Source organism: Trichoplax adhaerens, genomic scaffold (genome assembly GCF_000150275.1).
Source record: "Trichoplax adhaerens TRIADscaffold_13 genomic scaffold, whole genome shotgun sequence".
Classification (NCBI taxonomy): domain Eukaryota; kingdom Metazoa; phylum Placozoa; class Uniplacotomia; order Trichoplacea; family Trichoplacidae; genus Trichoplax; species Trichoplax adhaerens.
This window is the reverse complement of record NW_002060955.1, coordinates 621,280-635,037: the sequence shown is the minus strand read 5'-3', so window position 1 is coordinate 635,037 and position 13,758 is coordinate 621,280. Positions and strand designations below refer to the sequence as shown.

Below are 13,758 nucleotides of genomic sequence, written 5' to 3'. Positions count from 1 at the left end.
AAAATAGCAAGATCATTTATCATTATTGAGAAATCCATTAGAAGAAAATATGGTAATCGGCGTAAGTCAACTTGTTAAATTCTTAGAACATCCGGAATAATTATGATAGATCGACAAGTTATTATGATAATTTGGTAATTTTCAGAAGCAAAGCAAACTATAAATTGGGCCTGTAAGAAAGACTGATCAACTATTAACCACATAAGACTACCGCGATTCTATTCCGTCCGCAATCCCTGTCAAGAAGACGACAAGAGATACGATGAGTACTGGGTAAAATAGCTATAGTTAAGGAACGATATTGAGCTCTCTAATGATCAGGGCAAATACTATTATTACTAGTATACGTTTTTAATCGGCCCTAAATGGTAATCAACTTCCGATCGATCTTTAAAAATTAAACTAGTAGCTGTATTAAATCATTTACGATAACAGTAGCAGTAATGTCAATTTTAGCTTTAATGTATGATTTGTCTTATTTTTTTATAGAAACAAGCGATATAAGGTAATTGTTTTCAACTATTATGGCGTTTTAGTCACACCATTACATTATGGAGTGATGAAACACGAATGGGACTGTGGCTTACCAAAGTAAGTAAGCACTAATTCACAATTGCCATCATATTCTGTATTGCACATATTCGTTTAAGGCCATCAAGGTAAGCTTGTATGGTTTAAGCAAGTAATGAGATTGGGAATTGATTCGTTAAATCGAAAATTATTCTATCCACAACGAATTCATTCTAGTTTTAGACATGTCTAATTCGTAATCATTAAATAACATCTAGTACACAATCATTAATGAAAGCCATCGATTTAAATTTATACTTGTATGGAATAGACCCAATTTATTTAGTATAATGACCTAGATGTAATAGAGTAGGCATGCAGGCAGATATAAAAATTCTTAATTCCATCTCTAGACATATCTAGTTCCTATCAGTAATAAAATCATCGATTTAATTTACGCTCGGATGGAATGCAATATATCAATCTACAGAAGTTATTTCATATAATAACCAGCCGTAGATATAACGAACAGAGTTACTGGTTGATATAAAATATAGATAATCCTATGACAGAAATGGAGCATAATGCATAATTTTCTACTCTTTGACTACAGAAGTAAGTGTTTCATCATGAATAAAAATTATCCTTCGTTGTTGTAACTATTTTCGCAGAATTTAATATGACAAGTTTCTAATTTTTAATCGATTTAATCTTTGATAAGATGTATAACTGGTTAATGCTTTTGGTCGCAGGATAGTTACTAATAATCCTAATTCAAAACCAGCTAATTTATCTATACTTATTAAATCGTTGGAATAATAGAGAATTCCTATTTGATATCCTGAGGCAAAATAACAAGGATGGTAGCCCAGTTCATCAGTTGCTTAATGGTAAAATTACGATGAGTCAGGTATATTAATTTATGCTTAAAACAAGATTAGCTCTTCCAATACCAACTTATCACATTTTTTGAATTCGGGAAAAATTCAATATAGTACTGTAAGGATTTAAATCAACTTGCCCTCAATGAAGCAGAGCAATCGAATACGATGCTACCGGAAAATTTTAGTATTGAACGAATAGTTGCTGAATGTATTGATGACTTGAAAATGAATAAAGAAATTGTTTCTGTTATGGCCAAATTAAAGCGATCAGGTCAATGTTCTTATTCCCTATCGGCATACCTTGTCTACATATCCTACTTACTAAAAATTAGAATTACGCCGCAATTTATACGGTACTAAATAGATTTTTTTATTTTAAATTGTTGTTGCTTAGGATATAAAATTACCATCATTTGCAATTCCTGGATTGATGATTGCAATATTGTTAATTCATCCATCAGCTCCAAAATCAAATTATACTTGAAAGGCCTAGCCAATTATTATTTTGAATCAACTCAAATAGGAATATCTGGACCTTCTAAGGAGATTTACCAATATGTTATGCAACAAATGGATGTCCAATTGCATGAGGTAAAGATAAAGCACTTAAGCATGGATTAATCTCTCTTTTTCCGTACTGTCATAGATAATTATTTGCAATTCTACATCAGTAGCTGTAGCTTGTTAGAAATCTACTACTTGTTAAGATAGCTAGTTATTGCCGAGCATGTTTACTTCAGAACAAAATAGTAATAATTTCATAAGAATGCATTTCTAGCATCAGGATAAACTTCGAATGGCTTGTTATGCATGCATCAAATCATGTTCATAGTTTACTATGGGGGTAAAAATGATGTACTTATGTATAATTTTATCATTCTATATCGTCATGGACAATGACAAATCATTATTTGTGCAATTCTATTTCATTGGCTGCAGTGATTTAGAAATCCACTTCTAGCTAAGATAATTATTTAATATCGAGAAAGTTTAGTTTAGGAATCACCGTAATCATTTTTATACAGATGAGCTCCTAGTATTTGCTGAAGCTTAACATGGATAGTAATGGATGGCTTGAATCATATTCACATTAAACTATTAAATAATTATTTGAATAACATCAATGTCTTTTAAACTTGACTGCCTTTAGATAATAACTATAGAACAATCAGAATTATCGGCTGAGATAGCAAGAAATCTTGGTATAGCCTATATCGTAGCAAATGAAAACAAAGAGCTTTTAATTCAATTAGGAAATCTTATTGAAATTAATGTTAGTTAATTGAAAAAAGTCCTATTGCAATTAGGCAATAGATTAAAAATATGATTACAAATTTATCGAGCTATTTCAATGGCCAACATTAATATTGCGTGGAACTTAGTTAAATAAAATTGAAAGATCAGATATATCAGTTTACTAATATCGAGCAGTGCTGCATCGATGAATAGGCATAGGATACTTACCGTCTAGGAAATCATAAATACTTCTAAATGTGGCCTAATAAGTTCATATTATCTCGGATGCTTTCATATAGCTATTACTACCATCCAAGCCATGGTCATGCAATGAAAATGAAGTAGTGCATGGCCAAATCACGACCAAGGTCACTCTTTTCATAAATTTTATAAATTTAAATTCAAAAATAACTCAATATCAGACAATGTAGACCTATGTAATATATTTATCCAGACCAAACATCATGAGCTTGATGCCTTATTTGATTTATAGAAAGGTATCAAAATCCATTTTGTCGAGAAAGGAAGTGGCCAAGTCATTTTATTCCTTCATGGTTTTCCTGATTTCTGGTATGGATGGCGATATCAGGTTAGTATGGATCAATTTTGCAGCTACATTAATTGCAATAGCTAATTCTATCGGCATGATGAAATAACTGAATGATAAGTAATCTTCCTATCTGTCTGATTATTACGATGTAATATTCCTGCTGCTATCTATAATAAAAGTCGACAGTGATCTCATTTCCGCTAACCTGCCCTTACTTCTGTAATAGCCAACTAGATATAAAAAAATTGTTCCATAATGAAACTCCGATAATTATATAATCATTAGTAAGATGGCGGCGCTAGACCTGAGTGGACTAGCGGTGTCAAGGATTACATTTAGGTGTTGGAATAATAGTTGAGTGCTGTTAGTGGATAATTTTAGAGACGAAAGTTATAGCCTTAAGTGAAATGCAAGCCGCCTCGACATAGGAGGGAGTTCTGTAGTCTGAGATCTGTTAATACATACATATATATATCGAAATAAATCAATAAGAAAACATGTAATTCAATATATATACATAATATAGTATTTATAAATCAATTCCGATTCCCTTTAGATCCCGTATTTTACCGCGATTGGCTTTCGTGCAATTGCTATAGATCATCGAGGAGTCGGGCTATCGAGCTGCCCCCCAAGTAAGCTGGATCTTTCATAAATCAGATTACATTACGGCTATACTCTGTTGAAATGCCTTTAAAATTATCGAAATTGTATTTTATTAACCCGTAGATGTTGAAGATTATTCTATGGACTTAGTTACTGAGGTAGTGAATTGAATTTCAAATCATTTATTATGTAGTTCTATGGGCATATTACATCACGATATGACTAGTATTGAAATTCCAAAGTAAGACTAATTTTAAATATACCATTCAATCATGTTGATTCAAATGGATAATTCACATACAACGTTATTCCAATAAAATAAGGATATAATTGAACTTATGGATATATTGGTAAGTAACGCACTATATAACATCACGATATAGCTAAGTAATGATCACAAGTAGTTTTCTAACGCAACCTTGAATCAGGATATCGATCAAGCCATTCTTGTTGGTCACGATATCGGAGGTGATGTTGCCTGGAATTGCTGTTTACAATATCCTGATAGAGTTAGGTAATAGGAAAACTTTGGAATTTTTGAACGGCAATAATTGAATTGCTTGCAAGTAGATTGGTAATAATACATAAAATTAAAATTATTTTTATTCTTACTATTAACAATTTTAATAATCATGTCATTAGAGCTGTAGCAAGTTTAAATTTTCCATATATACCACCTCATCCGAATATGAATTTATTGACCTACATCAAGCAAAATCCTTCTCCTCTGCAATATTATATTTATTTTTCAGAAAGTGTAAGTCGCAATTTAATGCCATTGTTCCTATCCTGTCGTTTACAATCTCAATTTTTGCTTCGATTTCAACTTAATCCATAAATCCAAACGTCAAACTATTCATTGACTTTTTCCACTATGCAATTCTCATCTATTTCTTATATGCGTATCTTAACTGAACAGATTCATTTTTGCAATTTCGTAATTCGCATTTATTTCTTATATGCATATAAGTAAACTAAATTGATTCGCTTTTTTCATCTCACAATTTTATTCCTTTCTCATACGCACATCTTAATTCAACTTATCCATGAATCTAATATCAGCCTATTTATTCGCTTTTTCCATCACTCAATTGGCACTTATTTCTTATACGCTAATCCTAATTAAACCGATTCTTTTTTCCACCATATAGTTCTCATTTATTTCTTGAAACGTATCTTAATTGAACTGATAGCGAAATATTTTATTTAACACGGTAGGGAAAATTTGAAAAATGCCTAGCCAAAGATATTCGCGTCTCGTTCCAAAATATCTATACTAGTACTGATGAAAACGTAAGCATGAAATAATGACTTTGATAATATTCCATCACTTCTCACATAAAATCGAATGTAAAATGTCTCTCTTTACCGTATTTAGTATAACATACTGTATGTAGTAAAGATTTAATAGTATTAAATGCGGTCTGCTTCAAACAATTTTCTGTCTAGTCCATTGATATTGGTTGCCAATGTTAGCGAACGATTTACTCGTATGATAATAACTCGACTGTCGTTAGATAATATCAATAAGAGCTCGCTATGGAGGCTTTTAAGGATAATCATGGAATAAATGAATCAACTGTGATAAACTTCATGCATATTTTTCTACGGCTAAGATGAAGGATTTCTCTTTAAATCTATAGGACGAAAAGGCATTAGACGGCCGTGAATTTAACTTATTAGATATGGGTAAGATATTTTGCGGCATATTCTCAGTCGTACGACGACAATTTATTCTCCATCAACAGCTGAAATCTGGTTATTCGTCATAATCCTGACTTCAAATCTTGACAAATATGACATTTACCATGCCTATTAAATAAGTTACAAATAAAAAATTCGATATTATCCTTCTCAGACTGTTCATCCTATAAGTTGAAACTAATCGAGGGCTATCAACGAAGTTGTTTTATGACAAAGGAAGAACTAGATTATTATGTTAAAGCATTTCAAGTAACGGGTTTTACGTATGTATTTGTCATTAATCTAGTATATCATGATCAATATTGAAGATATTTTAGAGCTTAATGTACAATAATGACAAATAATTGGCGATTTAATGCCGTACTTTTTATCCCTATTGGTTCAATAATAGCAATGAACAAGTTATATTCTTTCTATAAAATAGCCCTAGCTTGAACAGATTTAGAAATGCCCAAAAATGCTGGAAGTGGCAATTGAAAACATATGGTAAAAAGGTAATTGCAATGATAAAATTATAAAATAAATCCCTGGATAACCAAAGTTGTCAAAACTAATGAATGTTGTTTACTATTAATTCGTATGCTAGATTTATCAACCAGCTTTATTTATTGCTTCGGATAAAGAAACCTTCCTTACAGATTCAATCTGCAAACGTATGCATGATTCTGTTCCTAATTTAACATGTTTAAGATTTGATTGCAGTCACTGGCTTCACTCTGAACGGTAAATAGCTTTTGTTCATGCTATGGATAGTTTCTATAAATTCTACAGTTGTGTAGAGCCAAATCATAATACCTGGAACTGTCCTATTTTCCTTTTATTGATAGACCACAGGAAATCAATGAAGCCCTTGACAAATGGCTACAGAAAATTGATGCTTACGATCATCGGTCTTCTATATTTGTTTAGCTTAATGACTCAGCGTATTATGCTAGACTGAATCTGGCGGCCTTGATCACAAATTTCAAAGCTGATAACTTATGTAAACAACTACTTTTCGTTACTTGAGGGCATTGCACAACATCATTTATCGAATGAACAAGCTAAATGAAATGTACGAATATTCTTCCTGTTTCCGTACCTTCGAAATATTAATGATCCGCTTGATTTCTACAATTTTGATCGGATAAAATTGATTTTGTAAGTGGATGCAAATACTATAACTGCAATTACTGCTAAGGCGGAATTGATCTGATTCGATGGGAACTACCATGTACAACTTTGCAACATAGGACAAGATAAACCCCTGTTAATACTCTTCAGGTGGTAAACCACCAATTTAATAGATGTCTACTTTTTGAAAATCAGATAGGAATAAAGACTAGACCAATACATAGTAATTCAGCCTGATCGGATAATTCCAGTACATTCAAAGCTGCTATTGATTATTTTCGCAGGAATTCCATGCTAGTACTTTTATCAGATGGTTACACTTTCGAATCTTTATTTTTCTACTCATAGGTCGAGCTAACATAGACATATATTAGATTTAATGTAAAATATATAAAATATCGGCTACTAGCAGCTCAAGTTTTTGTTATCGGAGAATTATATGCTCCAAAAAAATTGATTTATAACAAATGTCAATATTTTACTATTTACAGACGTCTAAAAATCCAACTGTCCAAGAAAGGGCAGAAATGCCAATTAAAATTTTTACATCAATATAAACTTTAAATAATATTGTAACGCAATTGAATAAATCATTACATATTCTGTACAATTATTATCAAGAATGCCTCATCTACGGAAGCTAGAAACCACGGTGTCATCAGATGACTAAATATCAAAGTTTGAGAAGTAAACTATTTGAGTAATTCTAATTCTCATAATCCGATATCAATTTGTCAAGTTTGTCTACCATAGAATAGCGATACTTAGTATCGTTTAACATCAATCAACGATATATGAGTAGACTTACGATCGTACATATATATATTTTATAACCACAGCGTTCCGAAATATCTAAGTAAATGCCTACATTACCAAATGTAGCGTCTATCCGAGTAAAATCTAGTCGAAATGAAAGCAGAATCTAAAAAAAGTGCTAGTGATATCTTACTTACAAATTTACATTAAATTTAATATTCTTAATCTCTGGAAATAATTTAAAAAATTTGTAACATATAATTGCAATAATGCCCAATTCCACTTCTGTCTGCCATGGACAGCACAAATCAGCGAGAAAAAGGCTCCCTAATAATATTTATAGCCTTTGCACTGAAAAGCACTACTGTAATATTAATGGCAAATGATGATCAATACATAATCGTGCACCGAAAAAAATATTTATCAATGCAGTCTATACAACGATATATACAAAACACGGTAAAATGATATCAACCGCACCCAAACTCCACCTCACCCAATATTAAGCTGCGCACAAGCTGGAGCAGTGGCTAGCTATTTAAGGTCTGAATCACGCACGACTTGGGATACCCGAACTCGTACCACACGGAAATACCCATATTATTCAGATAAAAGTCCCGTGAAAGCTGATGCGGTCTCAAGTGAAGGAACCTTTTTATCATAGATGTTTTTTCCGTTCGCATTACCGTCAGTCAAAAAACTACGACAGACCAGCTTTAAAAACTTTGCCATGCAAATTTAAATTCGAATACTGTCTCGACGATATAGAGGTTGGAAGTTTGCCGCATATGATAGGGAAAATAGGCAAATAGCTACTATCTAGTGAGCTGATTACTTTTTCGATGGCTTTACTACGGTAGTAATGATTCATCGCTTGTTTATACATAGAGCGTAGAGCATCAGGTAAGATTTGGACATCTCTATCATCTTTGGCTACATAGATTTGCCCGGTACTAGTCTTAATTTTGCAACAATCTCCAGGTTTTATAATAAATGTAATGCCTAAAAAGGTTTAAGAACAGGTTATACGAATCCAGCTTACAAGTAAGTTACAACTTTTTATCACACAGACGTAAATTTTTATATTCGGTAGTGATCTGACTCCTACTTAGCAGTTTCTGACGAAAATACTTTGACAACAATACTCTGTAAAGAAATGAACGGACCATACTAATTGAACTCAATAGTAGCATAGTCAGAGAAATTTCCTTAAATTTCTATAGGAAGATTTCAGGTCGAATAATGTATTCATTTATTACTGCATTAATAGGAGCAGCAAGCTGCATCTATATCATACAGTGACATTATCCGAGGCATCTCACTTCCCGAACAATTGTTTGAAATTTTGCAATCTTCAGTAAAGCTACGTAATGTTCAACGTACCGTGATAAAACGTAACGCCACATACAGAATTTTCCATTAGTTCGCATTTAGCATCAGTAGCATACAACATTATCTAGACGCATGCAAGAGCATAAATTGACTACGAGTCCTACTTTTGTATCATGTAACAGACATTAAGTAATATTCAAAGAACATATACCTTGACAGTTTTTGCCTTAACTTCGCTAACAAAATCGGTTGCCATCCGGTAATATCTAAAATATGGTCTCGGCAAAGAGGTTAAATTGTAACAACGTTGTTCATAAACGGAGCATAGTGATGAAAAGTTAACTGATGGATTATCAGTAAATGATACGCCACAGGCGTTTCTCTTTGCAGAGTAAACAGTAATATCGGTGCCATTCTGCGAAATTTCAAAAAGTCCTTGAACAGAGTATGCTCCACTGCCGACTCTACTTAACCATTCCAGGCGAACACGCCCGTCGTTTAAAATGCTATACTGTAGTAAACATAAATTACTATATATTATTCTAAAATGTAAAGCTATACAACTGATATTGATCAATGATATATAATTTTTGGAAATGATACCGTAGGATATAGTACAACATACCACGATATCGTCCTTTCTAATCCTAACTGATTTTAAACGCCACGTATTTAGTGGTTTAATGGAATTTACTTTTCTTCCTTTATCCCTTTCATTTCCCTTATTCTCATAGGTATGTCTAAGCTTTTGAACTGAATTCTTCTTGTTGATTGGCAACTTACCATGTGAGTGATATGAATTAGCATCAGATACGTACGAGGTTTTTAACTGTTGCTTCTTGCGTACATGCTGATTTGTAACAACAGCTGTATCGCTACGAAAGCTGTAACCGTTCCGCGTGTATTGTTGGTCATTATTAGGACTTGAACTTAACGAAGGATGGATTACCGGATGATAGGGTACAGTATCTTTTCTGTATAGAAAGAAAATATCCATGCTAGTAAAACTTAAGTTCATAAAAATCGACAATAGATAAATTTTATCGACTCCTTACGTAATCACGGGTGTTTTAATACTGCGATCACTGTGTTCCGATAAAGCCGATTTAAATAAACGATGTGACGAATTTCCACTAATAGAACGTTGTTCATTTCCCGTAGACATTGTCCGTAAAGTATCATTGCCACTATCTGCAGATGCATCTAAATGCTGCCGAATAGCAGATTACGTATCAGAATAATTTGCTTGAAATTTGATTAACATAGGAAGATAATTACTTGCGGGTTAACTTGCAAACTTACGTTATAGCCATCATTTATGCTTTTGCTACTTTTATTAGGATTCATAAATGGATGCTCCAGGATGTCTATATATGCGGGTATATGTACGATTTGAAAAGACTTGTTTATAATCAGCATATCTACCATATAAAGATTTATGAAATACTAATTACATGTAGCTAGTCAAACAGACCTTGTAAAGGAATCCTTTTCAGTGGATCCTGCAATGCATAAAGCATAAAGTTAAATTTTAGATAAAAACAAACATAAATTTGATCTTGGTCATTAGGAAACAATAGTTGTTTGGATGCTACGCACCTGTTGTAAGAGTCGATTTATTAAATCCTCAGATTCTGCACAGAGATGGCTGATTATCACATAATACAGATTAGATCCAGGCATGTATTAAAAAGAAAATCTACAATTACATCATAATCACTCTTGAACATGATACATATTAACGACAGAGTTTACAGTTATTCTTACGGAGGTATAGTATAACTTCCAGAAACAACTTTATTTAGAGTGGTTCGTATAGCTTTAGTATCAAATGGTGGTTTGCCAACTAAGAAGGTATACAAGATACAGCCAAGAGACCAAACATCAGACTCTAGTCCGTGGGGTGATCGGTTAGCTATTTCACTATTATTTAAACAAAAATTGCATATATTAAAAACACCACTTTACTTTGAAACCAGTTAACCAATTTACTAATTTTAAACAAGATACCGCATGACATCTTTATATTTATATTGTAATCAACATCGATAAACTATATTGAATTTAGGGCTAATCTATTTTACATACGGTGATATATAGTTTGGCGTGCCACACATTGTGAGATGAGTCTCTCCTCGGACAGCTAGTTTCGTTGCGAGGCCAAAGTCGGAAATTTTCTATAAATGAATAATTATAAGCATAAAGACCTAGTTTTGGTGTTGATACACCGCTGTGCTATCCTTCTGTTAACAATAAGTAGACCACTACTAGATATAACAAATCTACAATTGAAGTTACGGATAAGTACTGATACGAACCACATCCAAGTCATTTGTTAGTAATAGATTTGATAAACTAAGATCCCGATGGACTATGTCATGCGAATGTAGGTAAAGGAGACCTTTTACAATTTGGGCTAAAAATCGACGTGCTAACAAAAATAATAAACAACAAAAATAGTTGTCAACTCATTTTCTTATTTATTAGATGATTACAACCAATTTCTTCTTGAGAAGTATGCAGTAACAGGTTCTCAGTGGGATCAGTTTTATAGCATTATTAACCTTGATCTTCGGCTATCTTTCCCTTAGCTTTCAAATGGTGCTGGAATTCTCCTTTTTCACATAGTTCCATTATCAAGTACACATAATTGCTATCCTCGAAGTAGTTGTATAACTGCAAATAAACGGTAGCATTAGTTATGTTAAACAGCCATTCTTAATCCAAGTTTTTTTTTAATTGTTTTTCAAGGTAATGTATTTACCGATACGTACAATCAGTGCATCATTTCAGTTTGATGAGTTACTTAGATTTAGTTACAACAGAAAATGTCGATTACGCATTAAGATGATTATCCTACTAACCTCTACTATGGATGGATGCTTTAATTGACAGTGTATTTCTACTTCCTTAACAACTCTTGCAATCATGTCCGCGTCGATAGCCTTTTGCTTATCAATCATTTTCACAGCAACTAATTGACCAGTTACTTTCGATTTACCTTTATAGACGCATCCAAAGCCACCTTTGCCGAGCAATTCTAGAACCTGATAATCCTGTAAACAGAGAATTGATCATTGTCAATGATCACATCCTTACTATTTTATAAAAAACTTGAATAGCACGCCTCTTTTTTCAATTGCAGTAACAATGATTCATTTAGGCATATCATCAATTTTCTCAAATAGCGGCAATTATTATAGACTACCGATAAAGTATTACGAAAACTATTTCATCACAACATCTGGGCTATGCAATCATGACTTGGCCAGAATCTAGAGTGTCAGATGTAAAAGAAGCAAAAAACTTCTACTAGGACTAGTACTAACTGAGGCACCCAATTTCGATGATAACGTGATCGTAGGTATAATTCCATGAAACTACAAGTTTTGCTGTTGTGATGTACTTGCATTAATGGCAAAGAATGAGCACGTACAGTACTATAAGTCCATCATTGAGATTGAATTTTGTCCAAGCCGCTACTTCTCTAATTCTATTCTAAGTACGACATTCAAATAAAATCCCAAATTCATTCATAGACAGGATTAGAAATCGTGACGATGGGAAAACTTTATCGCTTTAGTAAGGGTATTTTATAAATATAGACTAAACAATGTCGCCTAGACTATCCAGGCCTTAAGACAGGATGCAAAATGATATCAATAGCATTCGGTCATGGTAATCAACATCCTCCCTACGCGTATAGTGATATACTTCATAGCAAAGGTGATAATTAACGGGAATATTGAAGATTATTCATTAGTTTTATTGACGTATGATCTAATATTTTTAGTCCTCTTGAGCTCTGTAATTTATCTCTCATGCAAGCATTAGTATTTATAAAAATAAATCATGAGTAAGGTAGTTAGTTTAACTACAGCTCGTACTTTAGCTTTTGCAATTGATACCATTTACTGAGGAACGAGTGAACGATGACAATAACGATTATTAATTATAATTTGCAAACTATGAACTCTTGCTAGTCCTCTTGAGCTCTGTAATTTATTCTCTCGCACGAAGATTATAATGATCCAGTATCTCAGTAACTTATTCTCTAACAGGAGGATTAGCTCGAGCATATCGCTTGAATAGGAAAGTACTTTACTGAGCAGGTAGGGCAGTTAGTCTAACTACAGTTTTTTTTCCCAGTTATTGTAATTGGTAGCAGTTATTATATTAACACTGTTCCGCTAGAAGATATCTGTTATTGATTCTCTTTAGCAAGCATTAGTGTCGATAAAAAGTTTAAGCAGGTAATTGGTCAGACTTTAAGGTGACAAGGACAGTATCAACATTTTGGTGACTGTAAATTGGGCTTGTATAACAGTGCAAGGTTATAACTTTAATCCATCAATAACTGACTGTTGTGGCAAAGACTTTTATCGACATAGAAATAAAATAGTAAAGGAATCTAGTGTATATTTTGGTGAAGAAGCTGTCGTCAATGAATTAGTGCCCAGTGTCATAGCTAGCTTTGGTTGCAATCAAGAAATTCGAAGGCAAAAAGCTTGGGCAAAGTCATCCATATCACTGATGTTGATGGATGATTTCGCAATTGCGATTTGTATCAAGTTTGATCTTACCTCAATTGAATTGCCCATACCAATCATTGCATTAGTCATGATGAAGTTTGAAGATCAAGGGCAAGTTGGCATGGATAATAATAATAATAACAAATAAATAAGCAAAGTCTACTCCAATAGCGTCGTAATAGCGTAGCAAGAGGACCCTGTTGCTCGTTTCAATTGGTATGATGATCGTGTAATCGAATAAACGATTTAAGCACAAACTGTTGGTTAATAACGCCAGTAAGAATCTTGATAATGATCGTTTTACTATGAATGATATAATAAGAATAAACCACAAGGCTCAATGAACCCAATTCCCTGTAGTAAGGCTCTCATACAAGGAAGAAATGGACGACAGAGCTAGAGGAAAAATTAACCTACGCTTGTCTTGCTATCGTCATCAACGTTAGCAGTGTTGGCCACTGCATGGTCGCTTGCCAAGCCTCAAACTGTCAAAGAATACAATTTTTCACTCAATTTCAACAGCCAATAACAAGTT

General features: G+C 33.1%; 2 protein-coding genes across 2 annotated transcripts; one reads left to right on the top strand and one right to left on the bottom strand.

Moving 5' to 3' along the window:
• Positions 1 to 443: 443 nt before the first annotated feature.
• On the top strand, positions 444 to 7,160 carry TRIADDRAFT_60010 (uncharacterized protein; the record flags this gene model as incomplete). Its single annotated transcript, XM_002116056.1, has 17 exons — positions 444 to 463; positions 537 to 591; positions 1,124 to 1,125; positions 1,333 to 1,420; positions 1,506 to 1,665; positions 1,789 to 1,985; positions 2,545 to 2,667; positions 3,124 to 3,219; positions 3,737 to 3,815; positions 3,910 to 3,944; positions 4,215 to 4,300; positions 4,429 to 4,543; positions 5,005 to 5,079; positions 5,430 to 5,475; positions 5,645 to 5,753; positions 5,915 to 5,984; positions 7,095 to 7,160. The coding sequence occupies 17 exons, from the start codon at positions 444 to 446 to the stop codon at positions 7,158 to 7,160; spliced, it is 1,422 nt and encodes a 473-aa protein (XP_002116092.1).
• Positions 7,161 to 9,948: 2,788 nt separating this feature from the next.
• TRIADDRAFT_30306 (uncharacterized protein) lies at positions 9,949 to 11,753 on the bottom strand (the record flags this gene model as incomplete). Its single annotated transcript, XM_002115975.1, has 8 exons — positions 9,949 to 10,058; positions 10,166 to 10,193; positions 10,291 to 10,339; positions 10,459 to 10,614; positions 10,780 to 10,868; positions 11,010 to 11,122; positions 11,256 to 11,367; positions 11,556 to 11,753. Coding segments are annotated over 8 exons (855 nt in total), but the record flags the coding sequence as incomplete, so codon positions are not given.
• Between the last annotated feature and the right edge of the window lie 2,005 nt (positions 11,754 to 13,758).